This window comes from Myotis lucifugus, unplaced genomic scaffold (assembly GCF_000147115.1).
Source record: "Myotis lucifugus unplaced genomic scaffold, Myoluc2.0 scaffold_34, whole genome shotgun sequence".
Classification (NCBI taxonomy): Eukaryota; Metazoa; Chordata; class Mammalia; order Chiroptera; family Vespertilionidae; genus Myotis; species Myotis lucifugus.
The window spans coordinates 3,947,859-3,973,223 of NW_005871082.1; the positions used below are offsets into that span (position 1 = coordinate 3,947,859).

At 39.3% G+C, this 25,365-nt stretch overlaps 1 protein-coding gene across 4 annotated transcripts in view; it reads right to left on the reverse strand.

Annotated features, from left to right (window-relative positions):
• Positions 1–6,560: 6,560 nt before the first annotated feature.
• Positions 6,561–25,365, reverse strand: part of SEL1L (SEL1L ERAD E3 ligase adaptor subunit) — a 44,589-nt gene continuing 25,784 nt past the window's right edge. The window contains exons 9-21 of one of the 4 annotated variants that reach the window (XM_006086974.3): positions 24,462–24,543; positions 23,729–23,883; positions 23,016–23,072; positions 20,658–20,726; positions 18,712–18,789; positions 17,718–17,780; positions 16,355–16,442; positions 15,901–16,049; positions 14,505–14,670; positions 13,874–13,948; positions 12,711–12,883; positions 9,984–10,112; positions 6,561–7,262 (exon numbers count right to left, since the gene is read on the reverse strand). In XM_006086974.3, the coding sequence (XP_006087036.1) occupies positions 7,053–7,262; positions 9,984–10,112; positions 12,711–12,883; positions 13,874–13,948; positions 14,505–14,670; positions 15,901–16,049; positions 16,355–16,442; positions 17,718–17,780; positions 18,712–18,789; positions 20,658–20,726; positions 23,016–23,072; positions 23,729–23,883; positions 24,462–24,543 (1,494 nt within the window). In that variant the 3' untranslated portion in view covers positions 6,561–7,052. Of the gene's footprint in view, positions 7,263–9,983; positions 10,113–12,710; positions 12,884–13,873; positions 13,949–14,504; positions 14,671–15,900; positions 16,050–16,354; positions 16,443–17,717; positions 17,781–18,711; positions 18,790–20,657; positions 20,727–23,015; positions 23,073–23,728; positions 23,884–24,461; positions 24,544–25,365 lie in introns of those variants that run through there. The other 3 variants (XM_023752513.1, XM_023752512.1, XR_002828796.1) reach the window with 3 other exon arrangements.

Genomic DNA, 25,365 nt, shown 5'->3' on the forward strand with positions numbered 1-25,365 from the left:
CTGGGCCCTCCGTAGGCCTTAAAAGCAACTGCCAGGAGCACTGACTTGCCTCTCTCTCCTCCTCCACCTCCCAGCTGTTTTCCCACAGGGAGTTCTCCTGACTGTGTGGGAAGAGGGTGGGGAAGGGCTGACAGGAGAAATCCTACCTTATGTGGGAAATTACACAATAATAAACGGTTCCAGTGCATCTGTGGTTAAGTAGGTTTTTCTCAAGAGCTGACTCTGGGTCTTAATAGTCTTTTATAAATTTCTAAGTCCATCCACGAATGCAAACTTTAAAGGAATTGATTTGTGTCAGGCATCCTGCCAAGCTCTGGGCACACACTGGTGAGTAACACAGACATGATGTCCGTCCGTCCTCAAAGGATTTACCAACAGGGAGACCGAGATGAAGCAAATATTGTGAGTAATCAAGGATAGGAAGTGCTGTCAAGGAAAAATACAGCGGGGAGCATAGCAGGTGGACCTGATCTAATGAGGGGCTAGGCAAGTCCAAGGGGGACTGGAGGGGACAGTGGGCCTGGCCAAAGGGGACGGAAGGCAGTTTGTAGAATCGATGCCCAGAAGTCTCCATGAGATCTATTCACCTTTTCCGTTACTTCAGCTATTTCAGGAAAACAGATATGGGAGGTCTAGGGTCAAATTTGTAGACAATTTGGGTTGCATTTGGAGTTAAATTAGAAGCTGTTGAGCAGTGAAATCAGGAAACGGTCCTGGAGGCCCTTGCTAAAAGCAATCCTCCTTGCGGCTGGAGCTGATGCTGGTCCACGTCACCCTCTTGTGTGCCCACAATTAATAGCAGGAATTATGTTCAGAGAGAAGTTATCTAGAAGCAAATCAAAGACTGAGGATTTCCATAAGGAACGGACTATTTATTCACTCCCAAGGTTGCTGATGCGGCAAATAGTATGCCAGAAAAGATAACAGAGATCTGCAGACCGGAAAAATTCAAGTAAATGCTTGACTAGTGACAAAGGGGACAAGACCAGCTAGCTGATTCCTTCTTCCCCTCCTCCCTTGTACAACCAGGATTAGTTTCTGCCCATTTCAGAAGATTTCATCCAGAGCAAACAAATCACTCAAATTTCCCTAAGAAAAAACAAATTATAGGCAAGGGCGTGGGGAAGAGCGGGGGAACCCAGAGGTGCCAATTCTGAAACTCACAGCTGTGCTTTCACATCTTGATATAACTGTTTCCAAGAATGGCAGTTTCTGTTGTTCACCTTTAAATCCTGAATCATGCAAAACTCAGTGACTCAGTCTTTATTTTCAAAGTTAGAATCCTTGTTTAGGACACTTGAATCTCTTATGTAATACTTACAAGACTTAAGAGAAATCCTTTTTAATTCCGACAGGCTAATCAATGGAGTTCTATGCGAGGTAGAGAGAAGGTAAAAGGAACCTGGATTGAGCAACAACTGAACATAGTTATATGAATCTCTAAGTCAATTAAATGGCCACATTCTACTCAACTTACATGGGAGAAAATTATGTGGGATTTAATACACAATTTGGCATTAACACTAAGGTCATGTTTAAAAGAAGTTAATCCAGACAAAAAATATTTGGCCACCAGGAATGTCAGAGTTTTGTTCAAAATGTGATACTAAAAAAATTACAAGGTCAGTAGAATCTTCGGGATCCAATCATAAGCTGTTTAAGCTGATGGCTTCCGAAGTCGTGGCAGAAATGACACGGGGAGAAATGTACAAGACCCATCACCGCTGCACTTCCTTTTGAACTGGGAGATTCTAAAGCTTGTTTTATTTTTACCTGACTATTCAAGTACTTGACAAATATTCAGAGAGCAAGAAAAATCTTCCTTCTCTTTTTTCCTCCTAGTTTCTTCTATAGAAATTACTATTTTTTTACTTGCATATATATCTATATATTTGCTGTAACATAGTATAAGCAAATTTCAAGGCAAGTATAGTAACCAAAGTTAGTGTTATAAAAAGTTAGGCTGTTTCTCATCAAGTCACATCCAATGAAGACAGAGGACTCATTTTCACGACTTGTCAGAAAGGGGCTCAGTGGTAAATAAGCATCACACCCCACTGTGGGTTGAATGAGCCAACTGCTCATGTTAGGGCTCTGACTTCCCCAAAGCTTTTATTTTCGCCAAGGTCAGTCAAGGACATCTGGGGTGGCTGGCTGTGCTCCCAGGAGTGAAATCTGAGATCTAATTTCTCACTTGCCGCAGTCTGCATCATCAGACTTCTTAGCCAACGATCAGATGCTTCAAAGTGGGAACATTTTAGCTCAATTTCCTCTTTGCGTTGGCGTCTAGGAAGTGAGGGTCAGATTTGTCAGCCTACTTCTGCTGTGCATTTTGCGTACAAAGTTCACTCCTGCCTTAATACTTTCTTTTTTGTTTCCCCTTAGATCATATGGCTTATTCTATATAAATTTTTTTTTAAATATATTTCATTGACTTTTTACAGAGAGGAAGGGAGAGAGATAGTTAGAAACATTGATGAGAGAGAAACATCGATCAGCTGCCTCCTGCACACCTCCTACTGGGGATGTGCCCGCAACCCAGGTACATGCCCTTGACCGGAATCGAACCCGGGACCTTTCAGTCCGCCGGCCGACGCTCTATCCACTGAGCCAAACCGGTTCTGGCTATTCTATATAAATTTTATCTTTGTATGATATGCAGCTCTGTAAACCCTCTTAAAACTTTCTGGGACAAGGTCACGCATAAAGGAACTTGAGATACATTTTCCTGTCATCAGGATTAAAGTGGATCATGCTTACTATGAATCATAGGCTGAAAAAAAATGGTAACATTTCCTAGCAAATTCATGGTCTCTCCTGGGTTAAGACTCAACTTATAGAAACCTGAATTTCAGGAGTTGAAAGGAAAGATGGATTCACACTTCCCCAAATAAATGTTTCCAGAGGCTTCTGCAATTTCAAAAAGGTTCATTAAAAATGGAGCCACTGGTGTTTAAAGCACAGGCCGACGGGGAAGGTGCTTGGTCGTGGCACATTCCAGCACACAGGATAACCAGGTGGGATCTTTATTTCACAAGGTTCAAGGTACAGTACAAAACGAATCTGTACATCTCTCTATTAACAGGATTTGTTTACACAATTATATTACACTTCACCCGCCTTTATACTGTATTCAATTAAATACAAAATAAATTTACAAAAAGAGTCTGCCATGGTGTTCCTTCTGATGCCAGCTTACCGTCTTTCAAAGCTTCTCAATATCGAAAGTGGTTGCACCTTGATCATTTCAACACTGATTTCTTTTTATAAATCAGAGAATAGCGTCAGCTTGCGTGTCATTCCAAATAGAAAAGACAGCACATGTGAGATGACTCGTTGCACATAACCAAGACGTCCTTTTCATGCACACAAAACCAGATCTTGTGCAAACAGTCACTTTAAAACACACATCTTTTTTTACGTGGGCTATTCTGTATTTTCTTGAAATACCAAGTGGAAGGAGAAATTTAGCTACTTCTCAATGACTGCTCCGCATTAAAAATCAGGCACTGATTGCCTCAGACAATGTAGTATTCAGAAATTTTGTATTTTCATTTATATTTGTGAGCAATGACTGATAAAAATATCTTCATGAAAATATAAGTTTCTTTTGCTTTATTTCTTGAACACCTCTAGTCCTAATATTGTGCAACATGTATTACATTTACTTTGAAAACAAATATGAGATGTCATTGGAGCAAATGTACCATGTTGCCCTTCCTGGCAGATAAAGGGTCTGTTTTACCTGAAGCATTTTATTGAAATGTGTATGTGAAATGCCAGTCCAAACCTCTGGACAGGAAGTGTTCTATAGATGTAGCCAGACAATAATACACATGCCACACACACCAAGAATTGTGGTCTTCATTTATAGGTTTGCATGCATACCTCCAACACACTGGTTTGAAGAACAAACATGAGGAGCAAAAGGAAAAAAAAAAGCCAAAAATTAAAAAAAAAAATCCTATATGAAATACTTAATTTTTCTGGAGGCAACAGTAGCCCTTAAATTAAATAAAGCATCAGATCACCACCAGATCACAAAAGCTTCTACAACTTCCCAATGGCACGAAGATAAGACAGCTCAGCAGTAAAACTCTCGCAAATTAATCTTATGTGCACAAGGGTAACACATCGTCAAGAGTATTAAGATTAATACAAGTTAACCTCATTTAAGTGTTAAATAATGAACTTTGGAAAAGGAGTTTTGAATTATTTTTCTGTGCCTCTGAATAGTAACCAAAAAAAAAAAGATAAGCCTCACTCAGAAAACAGAAACAAAAACTCCAAACACAAAAAGAAAAACAAAGAGACCCAAACACCAATGAGACCTTTGCAACATAAAATGGAAGCAAACGGATAATGTGGAGACTCTGAAACAGTTGAGTGAGCAACCACCAAATGCACGAGCGAGATGCCCTAAGTAGAGACAGACCAGAAAACGGGACGGGAGTGATGGGCTACCGCGGAGAAATGAAGCTGCACTCTACCTGCTAACTCTAAATGCTACCATTAAAACTCCTGAGTCCCGGAGTCAGTTTAATGTCACTGACATTAACTAGCTTTAGTTACTGTCATTTTATTCAAATGGATGCCATTTGATTAGGTTAAGTATTGAGCATTATTTTAGGAGAAACACCAGTTCCTTGAGAAGGGAGCAGAGTATTTTGAGACAGTCAGAAGGACTGATGTCACCAAGCCATAGGAACTAAGTTATTTAAGTATACCGTTCGAATTTCCAGTAGCAAAAGACCCATGGTAAAACAGGAAGTGGAAAAGGCCAAGAAAGGGGTATTTGGAGTATCTATAATAATAAAAGCGTAATATGCTAATTAGACCGGACACGATGTAGCCGGGGCAGCCAGGGAAGCCCAGGTCCCCGGTCCTGGGTGCCAGAGGGAAGCCGGTGCCGCCAGCCGGGGAAAGGAAGGCCTGCTCTTACACGAATTTCGTGCACTGGGCCTCTAGTTAATAATAAAAAGGACACAGCGAATGGCAAACTGGTAGGAAGCCTGTTATTGCATGAAGAACAGACTGCCCTTCCCCATCTAGCTTTGGTAGTGCACACTGTTATAGGACATGTTTTTCCAAAGTATTGGAGGGAAGTAGAGAGAGAGATAAAATGCTGCTAAAGGAGAAAGTAGGTGGGTGGTAAAGGGGAAAAAGTGGAAGTTAAACTTTAAATCAATTAAAACAGTTCCTTTGAAATGAAGCGTGGCTGACAGGATTCTGAAGGGTGGGGGCAGAGGCAGTAAAGACATCCCCATATCCTATCCGCTGCTCCCGAATCGCCAAGTGTAAGAGATCAAACAAGTTGTAATATTCACAAGAGCTACCCAAAGTGGCATTATACTTTTGAGAGTAACATTTCCTGCCTTCCGGATATACTTTTAGACACAGGGTTCTCGCTGTGATCACCTCTTCAGATTTGAAGGCGCTTACCTCTGAGGAGAGTTTGCTTGCCAGGTGTCTCGTAAAATCTACTCTAAGCAAAAAAGCATACATCATCACATTTGAAGCCCTCATGTTCATTACCGACTAATTAAATCTGGTTCTAAATGCAACCCCAACTTCAGGAACCAGTCCTACAACTCTACAATAACAAACTCTTCAAGTTTTCTGGCAGGTGAGGGGTTATGGAAAGAGAGTATAAAGGTTAAGAAAACAGACTGAGGTCAGTAGGCCCAGAAAGCCTGCTCAGGTGCAAACGTAGTCTCAGACAATGGAAAGAAATACAAACTGTTTTAATTTTTTCATTTGCAAGATATGTGAAGTTTGCAAGCTTTCTTCACTGTTGTTTCCTATACAATTTAATCAGACAATTCTCGAGTGGAATAGCCTTCTTTTCCTAGTGTTCACAGTGGGAGGGTGATGAATGTGACAGCTGAGAAAGTGGCTGATTTTCTACTGTCACATAAAACGGCGAAAGTGAAAATCCACCTGAACAGTGTGAATAGGCTTTGGCTGTCCTCGACCACTGAGTTTCATGCACCCTAGATCCTGTCTCAGCCTTAGTATTATCATGGTAGTCAACATATGCCGTACCTTTGCAGTATTTCATACTTAAGAGAATTCAGGAGGGTGACCTGTTCCTTTGCAATAAGAAATGCAAACTGAATAAGCCCTGGGAACTATTGGGTCAACTTTTGGGGAAGGATGTCTATGGTCTTAGCACCCCATGCAGGGTTCTATAATATTGCTTTCTAATTTCTCCCACTTAGTCCATCCTCTGGCTTCCAGATCAAGGCTCTGCGTACTTAAAACAAGCAAATTACATTAAGTAGGTGGGGCAAACGCATGTGTTAGCTCAAGGAATCAGTTCACAATGTTTTATAGATATTCCATTCCAAAGAAATGAAATTCATACATAACGCTAACAAGGCCTTTCAGTCTCTGAAGGAGAGAAGTGTGGTATAAAATATGACAATCACCAGCAGTCAGAAACCTCCCTTCCTTCCCTTTTAAAGTAACAAATGTGCTGAATACGTGGTACTTGCATGTGGATTGGTAGAAGTTTCTGCTATGGCCATTCTGAAACACTTTGAGCCATTCTGAAACACTTTGAAGCCTTTTTTTTTTTTTTTTTTACTTTAAAGGCAAGTTCTATTTCCAGACTTTCAAATATATTAAGGTTAAACTTGCGAGTAACTGGGTTTTCCTTTTCACACATCAGTTTTTAGTGTCGATGCACAAGACCTTGGAGATGGTTGATCGGAGAACTTATGCACATTGAGAGGATGACCAAAAGGACCCGAGAGAGCTGGATACAGTAGACATTACTTTGAGGGTCTCACGTATGTTTCCAGAACAAACCAAAAAAAGGAAAGCCACTGAGAGTTGTTATTCCAAACGGCACTGAAATTCAACTCAGTTTAGGTAAGAGTTACTTATCCCTGAAAATAAAGGCATCAGATTCTAAGCAGCTGTAGGAATGCAATGCTTCCTTGTGCCTCTTCCAGGAGGTGGCCACGGAGCCAGAGTCCCAGATCAAACGCAGGTGTTCTCTGCAAAGGATTCCCTCAGTTGTCATTGATCAAGGCTGGGCGCAGCCGTTACTGTGGCGGCTGCTGCTCCGGTGGCGCCTCCTGCTGTGGTGGTGCTGGCCGTGGCCCGGGGGGCCTGGGGCCGGGCATGTCTTGGTGCTGCCTCTGCCTGTAAGCTATGACTGTTCCCAGCAGCAACGCGATGATAGTCATGAGGTAAAGGTCCCACTCAGGTCCCAAAAGCTGGTCCATATCAACTTGGGTAAATACATCTCGAATCTTAATGGGAATAGAAAAATCGTTAGGCTCACTAACATGTCAGAGAAGAAATCAGGAAAATTATATCACCAATTAGAGATAAATACAGAACTTATTAAAATAATTGGTTTTAGGGACATTTTACAATGTTTTTATTAAAAAAAGGTTTTAAAAGCCTAGAACTGAAACTCAAAAAATAATGTGTCTCAGGAACAGCTATTATTTCATAACAGTTGAGTATGTGAAGTGCCTGGCAGGGTTTCCTTCCTCAGCAACCTAATGCACTCATTCCCAACCGTTTCCCCCAGGAAATGTCTGAGATGAGCACTGGGGACGAGGGAGGGTCAGGGAAAATGGTCAGTCTCGGTGCACCCGGAGCCCATTTGCATAGTGACACAGGCTATGTTATCCCTTCTCTCAGGTAACTGAAGATGGCAGAGTGCAAATGTTTCATAGAGGAATGAATAATGCTTTCTGGTTAGGATTTAACTAAATATTAAACACCTGAATTTGAACTTAAAAGTCATGGTTTTAGTCTATGATATATATAGAATATACATAGATATATTTTTTTAGAGAGAGAGAAAGAGGAAGGGATAGGAACATTGATGAGAGAAAGAAACAGCATCAATCAGCTGCCTCCTGCATGCCCCCTATTGGGGATCAAGCCCGCAACCCCGGGCATGTGCCCTGACTGGAATCGAACCATGGCCTCCTTGTTCCTGGGTCAATGCTCGACTGCTGAACCACACAAGCTGTGCTAGTCTATGATATTTTAATTGTCCTAGTGTCACTTAAGTGATTCCTCTTATTTTCTGACTGCCATTTATTCACAAAGAAAGTAGACAAGTATAATCCCTTGTGTTTAAATAACATTACATTTAAAAGGTCCCCATCTATATATATAAAAGGCTAATATGCAAAGTGTCCCCTTGGGAGTCTGACCGCTTGCTATGATGTGCGCTGACCACCAGGGGACGACGCAGAACAAAGGAAGGCCCCAGCCGGCAGCTGGGGAAGGGAGGCCCTGGCCGGCAGCTAGAAGGCCCTGATAGGCCTGATTGCTGGCCAGGTCTAGTGACCCTACCCGTGCACGAATTTCATGCACCGGGCCTCTAGTAATATATGTTTGCAGGTACAGGCACTATATATTTTTGGAAAGATTACAAGAAACTATTAACTGCATTTCCTGGGGAGGGAATGGAGATGGGAGATTTTGTGTTTATCTTACTATTCAACTTCCTTGCCATGAATACTTACTACTTTAAAAAAATGTATTTTTATTGATTTCAGAGAAGAAGGGAGAGGGAGAGAGAGATAGAAACATCAATGGTGACAGAGAATCACTGACTGGCTGACTCCTGCATGCCCCGATCGCGCCTGCAACCCGGGCATGTACCCTGGCCAGAAATCGAACCATGACCTCCTGGTTCATAGGTTGACGCTCAACCACTAAGCCACACCAGCAGAGTATTACTTATTTTTTTTTAAGGTAGAATATCTACATGGTAGGATTATAGGGCATTTTATTGTCTTTATATTTCTGTTTTAAAAAGAAAGAATATATTTTATTGCATAATCAAATCCTAGACTGTAATCAATAGTTTATTAGTCTTAAAAATTGTGAGAGACAGGGTCTGGAATAGTCCTGGCAGAGAAACAGCACACTACCACACTGATAGCTTTTTAACTGAAGGAACAAAGATCCTGTCAATTAACAAGGGGTTCAGCCCTGGCCCAGGCTACCAAGCAATTATAAATTTGCCATTACAAATGCATAAGATATCGGTAGGACAGAGCTCAACATCTCAGTCCTCTGGAGCCCTATACACAGGAGCCCTCAGTAGCATGGGCTAGGGCTGCATGAGGGGGAAGTCAAACTTCTCTTTATAGATGCTGGAGCAGCATGGACTACATTTATGTCTGTGTAACACAGGAGGGTTCTATTCTGGAATCCACTGCTGAGATGAGGTATCCACCTGTTCTGAAAGATGTTAACCAAAGATTTCAACACCATCCTTTCCTGGAATGAATTAAAGTTAAATAGCCCTTGTTTCTGCATATATTTGAAGACTTTCAGAGTTCAATGCTGTACTAGTTAATCCATTTTGAGGAACTCTAGGTATCGGAAACAAAATGCAAAACTGAAGAACCTAAGGGCAACACATAAGTGTTGTTAACTAAAGTCAGTAGCTTGGAAGAGAATGGCTAACCCATCTCCTCTCTAGGTTCTGCCTTTAGCTTATTTAAATAGTTCAAGGTATTTTTAGAGAACAAATTCTGGTAGTGGTTTTAACATGTTTCACTATCACAAGAATCTGAAGTGCAACAGCCTAAGCAGGTTCTCAGGTTCTACTTCTTCTTCCTCCTTTTCTAAATTCTCTTTTTCTTAGGGAGGTCTGAGTCACTTCTAGGCAGGCAGTCATCTGATTTAATGTTTAGTTAACTACTGTTTCAAATTGCCATGGGTCAGTCTCAGTTTTCCCCAAACCAGAACACATCTGCATCAATGCAAAATGCTTTAGCACTGGGAACCACTTGTGATGCTACCTGAAAACTACTAACAGCTTTGTGGCCACATTCATCCCTCCCCTGATGAGGACAGCGGGTACTTCACCTGGGGGAAGGGAAGAGACCAGACACTCCCAGGATACTCCTCCCCTCTCCCCCAACATTTAAAATACAAGCCTCTGGACTGAGGTTACATCATTTGTGTTTAACTGAAAGGCGTGGGCCACTTACATTTGCTTCCCGTATGTACTGCAAGAAATAGACGACGCCCAATTTGCAGAGCGCTAGGAAGACTGGTACTTGTGCATCTGGGCTGGCTTCGGCTGCCATGTCATAAAAACGCTTTGCAAGGTGAATATCCTGTGAGATAGGTGATAAACCCAAATTCATTTCTTGCTAATTTAAGAATCATTGTTTTTTAGTTTATACATTAGGAAAATTTATTTTACCTTTCAAGTTTCATTTTAAAATTTCCCTTACCTAAAGAAAACCCAAGTTGTAACTGGATAAAAGTTCTTTAATTACCTAACAGCTTAATTTGGAAAATTTTAATTGAAAATTTTTAAGACTTCATTCATGCTCCCCTCCCAACCTGACATCCACTTGCTGTGTAGACTTTCAGAGTTAAATGCTGCACTGTCTTACAGCTACACATAACACTGTTAATCTGGACACTTCCAAGGGTGACCTGTGAGTTGCAAGTTAATTTTTTCCCACTTAAAACTTCAGCCAGCTCCAGGTTTCAGTTTGGAGCAGTGAACTTCAAACTGGAGTAGACAGTCAAGATTTCCCAAGGGACACTGTTAAGGCACATCCTGTGTCTCCCTGTCTTAGACAGATTTCTGTGAAGGGCAAAGCAAGTCACTGGTAATTTTGGCACAGGTTGGAGTATTCAGATATATGTAGAATGGGATGGTGGGAGTTGTGAAATCTTCATTTACCAAACTTACTTCTTCTATACCCTGACTACTGTCAAAGAATATCATCCTCCTAGGAAAAAATTCCACGAGACATGGGAAAGAAAGGCTAAGCATTAAAGATGACTTCCCCCCACATATTTAAATGTAAACAATTGCTTTCAGCTATTCCCTATATGTACCTGGGGTGGGTCATTAGTTGAAAAGAAGGGCACCTTCAGCTAACTGTAATAGTATGGTCAGTGTCTTTGATTTTTAAAAATATATATAACATTTTTTTGAACTGCCATATTTTTCAAGTTCATGGATAAAACTATGTGATAATACAGGCTATATGTGTTTGAGTAAATAGGGGTAATTAAATTGAAGCTATCAAATATATCCTGAATTATTTATTTCAATTATAACCAATCCTGGTCTTATTTAATACTTAATATTTTTCTAGTTATACTAGATGCTGATTAGTTTTTAGTAGCAGGAATGTCTCTTTCATTTAAAAAATAAGAACAAAATGGGAAAAGGTCATTATGATGTTTTATAAAAACGAATGGATTTACTGTTATTTTTACACATAATTATTCTTAAAAGTTGAATCCTAGAGTTCCCTCTCATCACTCTGATGCCTTTTATCACATTCTTTTTCGTAAGAATTTACATAAGCTATACATCATATTACATTACAAATTAAATGATGAGATGAGAAAAGCACACTGATTAGGTTCTTGTTTTATAATCTATTATAAAAGTAGTATCGGAGTTATACGACTTTAGTCATCTTGATTCCTAGGTGTATTCTATAAAGGTCACAACTTACATGTGATTTTTATATTAGTCATCAAACATAACAATTACATACATTTCAATGGGAATACTAGACTAAAATTATGAATTCAGGGAGAAAAGAAAAATATGCAATATGCAATTAAAGAATTTACTACACATTTTTAAAAAAGTAATAATGGGCATGTCAAATTATTTACAGCAATTTAAACGTTTTATTAAAAATGTTATTATTTAAAATAGCTAGAACTTAGACCCTTTGAAACTTACGATGAAAATTTTTATTTATTTATTTATTTATTTCAGAGAGGAAGGGAAAGGGAGAAACATCAATGATGAGAAAGAATCATCAACCAGATGCCTCCTGCACACCCCCAACTGGGGATTGAGCCAGCAACACAGCATGTGCCCTAACAGGAACCGAACCCTGACTTTCTGGTTCACAGGTGTAGACCACTGAGCAATACTGGCTGGGCTATGATGAAAAATTTTAAATGTCAACTTAAAAATGCACGAGATAATATAATTTTTCAAAAATTTTAACGGTACATGGACAAAACTTAAGGTCTAAAGACGGTTAGACTTTACTAGGAAGGCTTAAGAGTCAGAAATAAGGGGAGGAGGTGGAGGACTGGGTGAAAAAGGTGAAGGAACTGAGAAGTACAGATTGGTAGTTACAAAGTAGTCATGGGATGTAAAGTACAACATAGGAAATATAGTCAATAATATTTTAGTAACTATGAATACTGCCAGGTGGGTACTGGAAATATCAGGGGAACACTTTGTAAAATATGCGATTGTCTAATCACTGTGGTACAATGGAAACTAATATAAAATAATACTGACTGTAACTGTAATTGACAAAACATTTTTTAATTGAAAAAAAATCAGGAATAAGTTTATCAATAGCAACCATCTTAATTCATTTCAAAATAATTTAGAAGCAATAGAATTTATCTGATTATGGGTGGACAGTTTCTCAAACGAGGAGTTATCAGTAGAAGCTGCACTGCCTTTCTGTTTTCATGAATCTGTTTTTGCCTTAATATTCTAAATATAAGAGTGTGGATATCAATATGTGTGTATGCTGGAAGATGAGAGAGATGCGGGGGCAATCTTGTGAAATATTGCAAAACTGCCTCACAACTTAGTATCTAAAATCTGAGCACATTCCAAAGAAAGCCTATTTTCTAAAAAAATGCAGACCTCTCCCCAAATCACAGTTTATATTATTCAAACATTAATTTGAAGCACTGCTCACCTGTTTAATGCCTAGTCCTTTCTCATGCATATATCCCAGATTAAACATAGCCTGTGCGCTGTGCTGCTGCTCAGATGCTAGACGATAATGAATAAATGCAGTCTCGTAATCCACATCGGTGCCAAATCCATAGAAATGGTAGTCTCCAAGCTTAATTCTAGCCACAGTATAGCCTTAAACAAAAGTTAAATGCAAAACTGCCAATAAATAAAGTATTTAAAACAGATCACACTGTTATTTCTCTTCCTATTAACATGATTACATAAAACAGAATTTTAATTTGTAGTACACAAATTTTACAACCAACCCTTTAGCTAAGCTATAAATTCAGTAAAAATTTAAATTAGAACTACTCTTCTGAAGAGGGTTTTGTAATAGTCAAGGAGAGGTAGAACAAGATAGGTGGCAACACCCCCCCATGTCTACAATATTATTATTATTATTATTTTTTAATATATTCTTATTGATTTCAGAGAGGAAGGGAGAGAGAGAGAGAGAGAGAGAGAAAAACATTGAGAGAGAGAGAGAGAAAGAAACATCAATGATGAGACAGAATCACTGATGGGCTGGCCTCCTGCATGCCTCCTAGTGGTTGACTGGAATCGAACTTGGGACCCTTCAGTCCACAGGCTGATGCTCTATCCACTGAGCCAAACCAGCTAGGCTCCAATAATATTCTTTAAATGATCATGCTCTATTCTATGATGTCATTTACATTTTAAAATCATTTAACTGGACCCTTGTTTATGCTTGAAGAAGGGATGGTAAGCACAAAACATGGAGAGTAGTTTGTGAGAGAAAGAAACAGTCAAATGGAAAACTGGAGAAAGGTTAAAATCTTTTGGGGTTTGGACTAATATTCTATTCAATTTTCATTTACATAATATACGGGTTTCAAACTAAAAACCAGAGAGAAAACCATAGCATGACTTAAACGTCTAGTACAAATACCTTGCAATTCAGTTTAGAAGCCCTGGGACTAGAATTTCCATTTTAAGAATAAATACCAATCACGATGCTAACAAGTTAAGCAATAGTATCTCTGCTCAATTTTAAGGTGATGAATGACAGGACTTAATTTTTATGGGAGATTTAAGAAAACACCCCCCAAAAAACAAAATAAAGAGAGGTTCCTTATCCTTTAAGATGAACCAACCACTCACCTTGCGAGGCAGCCCTGTTCCAGTGGAGCAAAGCTCTGGGGTAGGTTTCATTCTCACCTACAATGGTAGCTTCTCCTACAGGGAAAGAGGTAACACAAACCAGGCATTTAGGGAAAGACACTAGACTTTTAGGCTTCATTTTCAAGCTAGAATGAGTATGTGGAGCATAACTGAAATAAGAATTGGAATATAACAAATAATAAATGGAAAATATATTGTATTAAAATTAAATAAGTACTAGAATAAAATACTGAGTTCCAAGGAATCACTGCATTTAGGACATTACATCCTGAAACACGTTTTATCCACAGAACCAATAATGAGACTGAGTACTGGGCCACTCTGGGGACCTACATAAGCTGGAAAAACAGTATTTTATATCTGCTATTTTGTGAAAATGTATTTGCTGAAAGCAGCAGCCAATTTTATGATGAATGTCAAACCTATTTCTACTGTCAATTCTACAAAACTAAGTTGGATGTGAGAGATCTGAAGTAAAATAACTTAAACAAGAGGGACAAGTTCTGTTTACAGCAACAAAGAACGTTCTTTGTGGCTTTTCCTTTTAGACAGATAACCTGATGTGAGTCCTTGCATTCTGAACCCGAGGTAGCACTCAGATGAACCTTACTCTGGTCAAGGATGAAGGCAGCATTGCTCTGTGCCACTTCATAGCCCTGTTCGGCCAGCAGGAGGTACTGGATCACGGCGGCGTTGTAATCGCCGTCTTTATAGCTGTTATAAGCAGTCATAAGCCTCTCGGACCAGCGGCCCCGTTCACACACATTCTTAAACAGCTGTGAGAACAGGAAGAAAAAAAAAACAAACAACAGAAGAATAAGAAAGATAAGCTAGAAAATCATTTTTCACATTAGCCATGTGAGTGTTAAGTATGCTCTTTCAATGTCGGGTAATTTTACTGAATATATGTAAAGTCTGGGATATATATTTGAAGCTTTCACTTAATCTTTAGAATAGTTTATACAAATAGTAGCAAACAATTATATACCACGGACACTGGTCAGACACTGTTCTAGTGATTTATGTATACTATGTACATTAACTCACTTAACCCTCCCATGGAGTCCACTCTATAAGGTGAGTCCTATTAACAGTTACATTTTACAAGTAAGGAAACTGGATCAGAGAGAGCTTTAGAAACTTTGTAAACACAGTATCTGCCCTTATTAACACTGATTTTAAAAGGGAGGGTAAATGAAATAAGTGTGATGGCCCCACACAGATCCCCCCATCTTCCCTCAGTATACCAGTAGGCTGAGTCTGTTTCAACTCTAGAAGAAATCACACAAGAAAACAACAATTAAAACAGTAGACTTGCCGAAACCGGTAAATGAAATAAGTGTGATGGCCCCACACAGACCCCCGCCCCCGCCCCCCCGTCTTCCCTCAGTATACCAGTAGGCTAAGTCTGTTTCAACTCTAGAAGAAATCACACAAGAAAACAACAATTAAAACAGTAGACTTGCCGAAACTGGTTTGGCTCAGTGGATAGAGCATCGGCCTGCGGACTGAAGGGTCCCAGGTTCGATTCCGGTCAAGGGCATGTACCTTGGTTGCGGGCACATCCCCAGTGGAAGATGTGCAGGAGGCAGCTGATCGATGTTTCTCTCTCATCGATGTTTCTAACTCTCTATCCATCTCCCTTCCTCTCTGTAAAAAATCAATAAAATATATTTAAAAAACAAACAAACAAAAAAACAGTAGACTTTCCGCCCAGCTGGCGTGGCTCAGTGGTTGAGCGTCAACCTATAAACCAGGAGGACACTGTTCGATTCCTGGTCAGGGCACATGCCAGGGTTGTGGGCTCAATTCCCTGTGTGGGGCGTGCAGGAGGCAGCCAATCAATGATTCTCTCTCATCACTGATATTTCTTTCTCTCTCCCTCACTTCCTTCCTCTCTGAGATCAATAAAAATATGTTAAACAAACAAACAAACAAAAAACAACAGTAGACTTCCGACTGGGAAAATTAATTTCCTGTACAGAAGTTGGTAGAAGAGCCCTCACCTCCACTGCATTGTGGCAGGATCGCATCACACCTGTGCCGCTGGCGTGCATCTGTGCTAGGTTATAGAAAGCCAGGATATGGCCTCCCTGAGAAGCTAAGTTAAAATACTTCAAGGCCTGTTTATAATCCCTCTTGACTCCAATGCCATCTGTAAGGAAAATCACAGGAAAGGTCTCAGATAAGATTCAGCTGAAGCATCAGAGAAGTAGAGGATAAAACAAAATAAAATTCAGAATTCTTACTCAGGAAAAATGTGAATCCTATCAACACAGATCTGTACATTAATATATATCAACATAATTTACAATAAAAAGCAAGATGTACAGATAATTGAATTGGGAGAACATGAATCAGCCAGTATTCAACACTCTCATTTCCATATCATAGTGACATCTAGTGGAAAAAGGTGATTTACATCTTGGTGTGTTTATCATTAATTCCACCGTCACTTACTATAGTACATGGAGCCAAGCTGTAGTTGCCCATCCACCCAGCCTTGCTCAGCAGCTTTCTGGAAATACTTCAGTGCCAGATCATAATTCTGTAAAAAAAGATCATCTCATCACACAATCACATGATGAGAAACCTCAAAAGGCTGACATACTCAAAAGTCAGAAGATTAATTTATTTAAAAAAATTAATAAAGCACACAAAATAGTCTTGAAGAGCCATTAAAAGAAATACCTTCTAATTTTTATAGCCGATAATAACAGACTTGAAGTCACAGGGGGATTATATTTAAGATGCTGAAGAAAAGCAAATCGAGCTTTTGTGAGACAATTTGCATGTTGGCTCTCGGAAAGCATAAACACCACCAGTGGAACACAAGGACAGGATTTAAGAAACAGTTCTATCTTTTCTGTTAACCAACCAATCCTTTTGAAAACCTCAATTCTTCCAATATTAAATAAGGGTAATCATCCGAACATTATGCAATCATTAAACTTCAAATATCATGTATCCATAGAGATAAACTGAAACAAAGATCACTACGGAACTTCAGTTTCCTAAAATGACTAGAAGGAATAAAAACGAGATCACACTACTGTTTCTTATGCTAAGGAATGCCTACAGATTAGAATCCCAAACCTAGCTCTTAGTTTCAGGCCCAAATAAAAAGAACATATTGCTTAGAGATATCCCACAGAAAAAGGGGATAGCAAGGAGACTCCAGGGTATCCCACCTCAGGTAGTAGCACAGAAGAATGAGAACAATGGCTCAGGAAAACCAAGAGCCCCTGCAGTCACAGAACTCCAGGGAAGAAAGTGCTAATGATATACAACCAAAAAATGTGGAGTTGACATTCAGGAGGTTTCTGGATGACTTGTATGAGCAGTTTCATGAGGCAGAACCTGACTGCTCTGAGCTAATGAGTGAGCGGTAGCAGCTCATATAGTTCATTTTTTGGAAAAACTTGGCTGTGCAGCGAAGGGCTGCAGAGAAAAGAGGTAGTGGCTAGAAGGGCAAAGGGTAGAACAGAAAGTTTTTCTCCTCTAAATGGGAGAGACCTTAGCATTTTCTTAGGCTTAAGTGAAGAAGTACAAGTCTAGGAGAGATGGAAGAGTAGAAGGGTAGAGAGCATTGGTGGAAGGATGAGAAACAGCTTCAGGAGAAGGTGCCTGAGTCAGAGCCATTCTAACAAGGCAGTTGGTACAGCGAATACAGAGTGAAGGATGGTAAGGACAACAGGAAACAGTTTAGGTTTGGTTATAATGAAGTGGCCTGCCTAGGCTGGCTGGGAGCTAGTTAAGGAATACTTCCCTACCTCACCAACTGACTCCTTGTTAAAATCAGAATGTTAGATGGGAAACTTACAACTTGAACTCCTCTCCCGTAGAGGTAAGCCATTCCAAGCCCACTCTGTCCAACTGGGTTGCCCTGCAAACCAGAGACAACAGTGTGAAAGAATTAATTACAAAGTAGGCAAGACTAAATGCCTGCAAAATAAACAATTTACAAGCATGTTCAAAACCCATCTTAGCACTTTTCAATTCAAAATAAAATTTTCTCCTTCCCATCAAGCTAAACATAATATTGACTTTTAGGTATTTGGGGTTTTTAAAATTTTCTGAAAAAGAGTAAATAGTAAATTCATTTAGAATTAAATTTTCATGACTTACCTTATGACCATCTGTTCCATGAATTTATGATATAAAACATAACTAACATATTTCATCTTTTAAAGACTAAAAACAGGTCACTTTCTTGGGTAGTTTTTTAATTAGTAACCTTCCTCCTCAAACAAGGAAGACTCCATGGGGTAGAGTCAACAACCATGTAATAACAGCAATACTGGGATTAAGCAGCAAAGAAATGCTTACGATTATTGAAGTGTCCAAAACCAAAGATAACCATTGTTTTGAGACTTTAGTTGGCAAAGAGATACGTGTATGGTACACACTGGAGGCATATAGGTTCTTAAGTATTCACAGGTTGCTTTCTTTGCACCAGAGAATGCCTAAATTATGTACTGTTATTATCAAAATTATCCAATTGTGTAAGTTTTAAACCTCAAGATGCAACACAGATAAGGAAATTATGTAACTTTCAATTCCATTACTAAAATCACATTTCCCTGATCAGGACATTTCTCAGTAAAATTTTGAGAGGGGCTTAATATACAATAATCTGGTCCCTAAAAAAATTGCTTTTTATTGAGAACTTTTTTCCTCATTCAATTCATTCACATGAATGCTTTCACTAATTTATGGCATGACGGTCATGATTCATCTTTTAATATAATAAACTTATTTATTAAAATAATAGTAACGTGATACACATTTGAATGTACTGAGTCACAAGGTCTTACCATGTCAGCAGCTTTCTTAAAGTAGTGAAGGGCTGTCTCATTACTCTGAGGCACAATATCACTTCCCTCTGAGTACATCTGGAAAACAGACCCCAATTTTATTATGAGGCATAATCCTCTCTCCAATTACATTGTTCTCCTATCTCATCTCATTCTGGCTTTTGTTAGATCTCATGAAATCTTTTAACAAAATTAAAATTCCCCAAAGGATATTTTAGAATTAAAAGCAAAACCTGAAAAGGAGACATTTTTACACTATTATACATTCTGTCATATCAAATTTATGATTTACCTTATGACCATCTGGTCCATGAACTTAATATCCTATATAATAAAAGCCTAATATGCAAATTAACTGAACAGGTGGAATGACTGGTGGAACAACCGGTGGCTATGACATGTACTGACCACCAAGGGGCAGACACTCAACGCAGGAGCTGCCCCCAGCCCGCAGGCCCCAGGCCAGCCACAGCGGGTGCCAACAGGGGTCCCCTGATCGCCCTGCCGGTTGCCCCGCAGATTGGCCCTGATCTAGGGACCCTACCCATGCACAAATTTTGTGTACCTGGCCTCTGGTAAATATATAAAGACATAAATATATAAGTCAACTTATAGGTCAATCTCAGGAGAAGAAATCTTTAACCCCCAGAGGAATCTATTTTCTCACTCTATCCCAGTGCAGTTAACTGGGTTGACACATTGCTTGGGACCTGTGCTTAAACGAGGAAAGGTAGGCTATCAGCAATGTCTTTTCCGTTCTCCTCTACCACTACTTCCCCCAGGCTAAGATTGAAGGTAGTGAAAGTTCAGGAAAAGAAACAACTAAATGGTTATTCTAAAAGGTTTCAAGCACCAAATGATTAAAGTCTCAGGGATCATGATAAAGGACAAAGAGAAAGAACAGAATGACCAATACTGTTTTTATCCACATACACATTAACGACAAAGACATCATTTTTGAGATAGGGTTAGTTAGTAATTAGAGCAAAGATTGAAAGGGCTCAAATGAAAAGTTCTTAAATGCTTAACAAGAATCGTGAGGAACACCACTATTGTCTAAAATCTAAATGTAAAGTTCTTAGGCCCCAATTAACTGTGATCCTGTGGCAAATACTGATTAGATTTTTCTATTTGGAAAAACCTTTGAGATATATTCTATCCTAACATTAGGATTTGGTTATAGATGAAAATACTGATTAGTTTACACTAGAATAGCTTTCAAAATAATGAAAAAGGAAGTTAATAGATTGTGCTATGACATATGGAATCTACTCATTAAGTCTCTAGACTTAAATGTCCTCTTGAGAAAAGGACCGCACTGACAGGTGGGTAACAGCTGTCTCATTTAAGATGATGAAAAGGTCCGCAGACAAATTTCAACAAAATCTAAGTGCCTTTATTCAGCATGGAAGTTAACAGGTAATTATGACAGACTAGCAAAAATCCGCACAGCATTGATTCCTCATTATTATGTACTAGAGGCCCTATCACGAAATTCGTGCAAGAGTAGGTCCTCGCAGCCCCGGCTGCCTCAGCCCTCACAGCCTCCGTGGCTGCCTCGGCCCTTGCAGCCCCAGCTTCACCTGGAAGGTTGTCCAGAAGGATATCCGGACTGTCGTTCCGCTGTTGGGCCATTCTGTCAATTTGCATATTACACTTTTATTACTACAGATATTATTATAGATAATATATGAAAAGTAGGAGCTTGGATAGTGGTGGTTAATATCAGTGGAGAATTAACATACTGAAGAGCAAATGCTATTATGTTTAAGTCACCTAGGAAATTGCCTCAGATTGGAAATGCCTTAGGATAAGACACAATAACTTTGCCCTGGAAATGTTATTTCCAGTTTGTTGTGGGTAGATTGTAGATCTTGAATACAGTATGTACTCACTCTGCAAACACCTCTTGCTATTACACAATACATTCATGGGACATACAGTACCTTTCCCAAGAAGGCCATCGCATGTGAGTTGCCAGCATTCGCTGCTAAATTGAAGTAGTCAAACGCTCTCTGTGAGGAAAGAATTTATTAAAAATAGTTTTTAATAGAATCTGCCCTTGGTTTTTAACCAAAATAGTTACTTCAGGAACAGTTAAAAAATCTTGTTGCATGGCAGAATCTCAGTTTAAGTAAATGGCAACATGACACCTATTGGTTGCTCCAAGGTACCCCCCCACCATATCCAATTTATCAATAAGTCCTGTTACCACCAAATCCATCCTGAATCCATCTATCTTCTACCCTCCATTACCACAATTCTAGTCAAAGCTACATTATCTCTCACCTGACTTCTAAAATACTCCCCTGACCTCCCTGCTTTTTATTCTGGGGTTATCCAAAGCGACTGTTCTTAAATCTCTTCATGCTGGTCCTTACAGTCCCCTGCAGTTCTGTAGAAAATATACTGTCATGATCAGGCACTACTTATCTCAGTACTGCTCCCTCTTGCTCTCTGCACTCTGGGCACACCAGCCTTGTCCTTCCTGCCTTAGGACCTATGTACATACTGTTCTTTCTGGTCTGGAATAATTTTACCTCCAGGCTCAACTTAAATGTCACCCATCTCTCTTCAGAGACAACTGCCACCTCCCACTCAGTAATCTGTTATTGGATGCTTTAATTCTCCTTAGTGACAACAATCATAATTTATTACCTATTTTTGCTGTGATCATTTAAAAAGCAGCAAATGCAAAAAAATAAATAAAAAATAAAAAGTATCGAATTCTTTTATTAAACTTGAAGCTCTGTAAGGACTTAAGGACTGAAGCATTGTATCTAAAATGCCTAGCAGTGAATGGCACATAGTAGGCATGCAAATATTTGTTGAATTAACATGTACTGGGAAATCCTTTTCTTCCCTCTTCATAGCCTGTAAAATAATTTATTTGTGCAGTTGCTTCACAGGTAAGTGGCATACACACCAAAAATATTTCAAAATTTGTTGTGCAAAAGGTATGCAACAAACTTATCCAGAATTCTGTCCTCTCACCTAATGTTTTTATTAAGATTTTATCTGATGCTGCACTGGCCTAGTGACATACATTTTAATGACCCAAAGACAATAAGAGCTGTCAAAATGCCATCTGAATTTTTAAAAGTAGATATTAGGCATAGTTGTGTTGATACATCTAATTCTTAAAGTTGATGGGACATGGGTACATGAAGTAACCTTCACTAGAATACTTAACTGGCATGGGAGAAAAACAAAGCTTTTTGAATCTGACAAGCATTCATAGAGTTATTATGTGCTAGGCAGTGTGAGGTGCTGGGAAAAGACTGGAAAATAAGGCAGATGCAGCCCATGCTTTTGGACCTTATGTGCTAGCAGAGGAAACAACTTAATTAACTAACTTACATAATTAACTAATTTACAACGGACAAGGGCCATAAGGAATACAGATTTTCAGAAATCCTAACTGTGGTACATGACTTATTCCTGGAGTGGGGCTGAGGCCCGAGGAGACATTAGGAGAAAAGATATTGCAGTTGAGCTCTGGAGGATGACAAGGAATTAGCTATATGAAGAGGGGTGGGGTAATATTTACTCTAGCCAGATAGGCCAGCATTCCAGAAGCCCTGAGACAGAGAGGTTCTTGATATTTTCAAAGACTTGAGAAAAGATCCTCGTGCCTATGACTGAGAAAGCAAGGGGCTGGTGAGGTAAACGGAGATGGGAATGGGGCCTAAGGGGCCATGTAAAGGTTTCGGTCTTTAAGCTACTAGAAACTGTGGACCACTCAAGAGTTTTAAGCAAGGGAGCCATATGAGCAGATGTCTGGTTCACAAAGACAGGCTACTGCTCAGGAAATTTAAGCAGTAGGTCATTCACACAAGTGACAGGTGTCCTGATGGAAGAAAAGGGAAGAGATGGTGACACTTAGGACATAAAGTAGACAAAATTTGATGACTGGATATAGATCTGACTATTACCATTGTGTACTCCTAATTTCTCATAAACTCAACAATGAATTTTCCTTAGTTCTATAAAATATTTTCTAATGGGAGTTTTAAGATATACTTCAATCACATACCTATAGAAAAAAATACATTGTTTACATATTTTTGGCATTGTTAAGAACTAGATTTTAGAATTGATAAAACATTTCCCAACCCTATGCGGTATAATCACATTTTTATTCTTCAGCTTCCTCAGGGGTTAGTTAAATCTCAAAGGTTCATTTGTGATGGCTGTCTTAATAACACAAACTTGATATTGTCACTGACTTAGCCAGAAATACACCTGGAGAATTATTTCTTGCTACAACAGGAAGTGCAAAGCCCCAGGAACAGAAAAGTTACCTGATGGTTCTGTTCTACTCCACGCCCTCCGTGCAGGTGCAGTTGTCCCAGACCGACCTGAAAATGATAAAAATGGGGCAAAAGTCAAGGGTAGCATCTGGAGTGTGATTACCATTAAACCAACAAGAAAACACTTGGTCATAAAAAGGTTTCTATTTATTACAAAAATGGAAAGATTTAGCCTTACCTCCTGAAGATATTACGTTAATCTACATTTTTAAACACTAAAAATATCTGCTTTTAATCCAAAACTGAATTTGCCACCAATGAATCTACTCTAAAGGAAATACTCAAGAATATTAATTAATCTGAGAAAATTATGATCTAAGATGAGCAAAGGAAACATGAACAGTTCTGAAGAGCATCTGAAATCCCACATGTACCGGAGCCTTTTTGTTTATAGAGAAAGTGGCAGTTTTTGTCCTTGGCGACTCCATGAAGAGCCTTCATCATCACTGTAATGCTGCTCCACTCAAGCAGCAGTTTTCAACTGGGGTGCACAGTAGTCACCCTGCCAGCTCTTAGGAACCATGAATGCCTAGTCCACATCCCAGAGGAGTCCAAATGGAATGTCTTGAGGGTATATAGCTAATAATAACGTAGCTAATAACTGCTAAGAGCAATAAAAATGTTACTTACAGATATAAGTGCTTGCCCCAGAGACTGTAATACATAATGCATTAAGACAGTACATGAGATGTTGAACTGCATACCTGTGCTTGTACATCACCCTTTTCAGCTAGGAACTGGTAATACTGAATCAAATCTTCTTCTAGCATTCCACTGTTCATTCCTGGATTTTCCACCTCATCTGGCAGCCGTATTCTCTGCACTACTGAGCCTCCTGTCAGCGAGATATCACTAGCAACTGAAACAGGGGGACAAAGTAAGGACATGGATGAAAGTCAGCAGGTGTCCCAGAGACAGAAGTACAATTCGAGTTGCCAAATTATTGACAGATGTTATGTTACAGGAAACTGTTCCTATAGTAGTTTATAGATATAAAACAGCAATCTAAAGTAAATTTAGTTTTTTCTACAAAATACTGAAGAAGTGGAGTCGATAGCAAAATTTTAAAAAAGGTAAGTACTTCTTAATCAACTAGGGTAGGGGTGGGGAATGTCCAGCCTGCAGGCCTTGTAAGGCCTGCAAAATCATTTGATCTGGCCCTGCCAAGGCATTAGGGGTGAGTTAACTAAAGTTTGACCAAAGATAGCAGGCTAATTTTTAAGTTCATAATTTTGTATGGCCTGTGAATGATGTTATAAATATCCAAATGGCCGTTGGCAGAAAAAAGGTTCCCGATCCCTGAACTAGGGTAAGGACAATTCCACTTGAAAAGAGCCATTCATGACATTTCAAGTGGTGCAATAAAAATAGATGTATTTAAAATTAATTGTTTTATTGGTTTTTGTTTTGTAAGGTGAAAGGCAAAAACATAGATACCATGGTTGGCCACAAGACGGTAATGAGTCAGCGCGGATTCACAACTCTGGAGGACCCCGATGCCAGCCCAGTAGCGGTAGCCCTGCAACACAGCCTCAGTGAGAAGACGGCGGTTTCAGGTGCTTCAGTGCATCGTTGGAACAAACACAGCTAACCATACTCAGCATGCAATTCTGTTGTCTTCTGGTCCAAGGACACTATCACCCCACTTTTCCTGAGCTTTAGGTCATGAGGCAATTTATTTAGCCACTTCAACAAGCAGACTATAAATGACTAAGAACTAGAAAATAAATTTCCGAGAGCAATCAAAATTGATGCAATGAACTTTATGCAGTGTGCGCATTTTACCTATAGGAGAAAATTAAGGTCTTGCTTGGAACAGATTTTATTCTTATTTTATACACAATTTTAAAAAAGGGTTACTCTTCCAAATTAGCAAAGAAGAAGCAACAAATGAGCAAAATAGGGTAGTCAAGGGACTATTAGAAGCAGCCCAGCAATAAATGACTTCAGAATAAGGGGATGAGAGCTAATAATAAAGAGCAAGGAACAGAAAGTAGAGCTCTCTGGAGTCATTTAGCACAGACTCAAAATAACTTTACAAGCTTTTACAATCCTTCGGGCATTACTGTATAATAGCATGTATAATATTTAATGTTCTTAATCTGTAGCTGCTGTTGAAGACGGCTGGTAAGTAATTAGAACAAACCCTATTTTTCACTTAAACCCCCTCAGCAGTTTACCCTTGTAAACAAGACAGAGTCCATGTAAACAGGACAAAGTCCATGCTCCTTGGCATGACATACAGCTGCTTATGGGATTTCTGTTCACCTGCCCTGTTGTGAACTACTGGTAGGTATTCTACTCTCTGGCCACACTAAAGTGCTTGTGTTTTCTTGCAAAC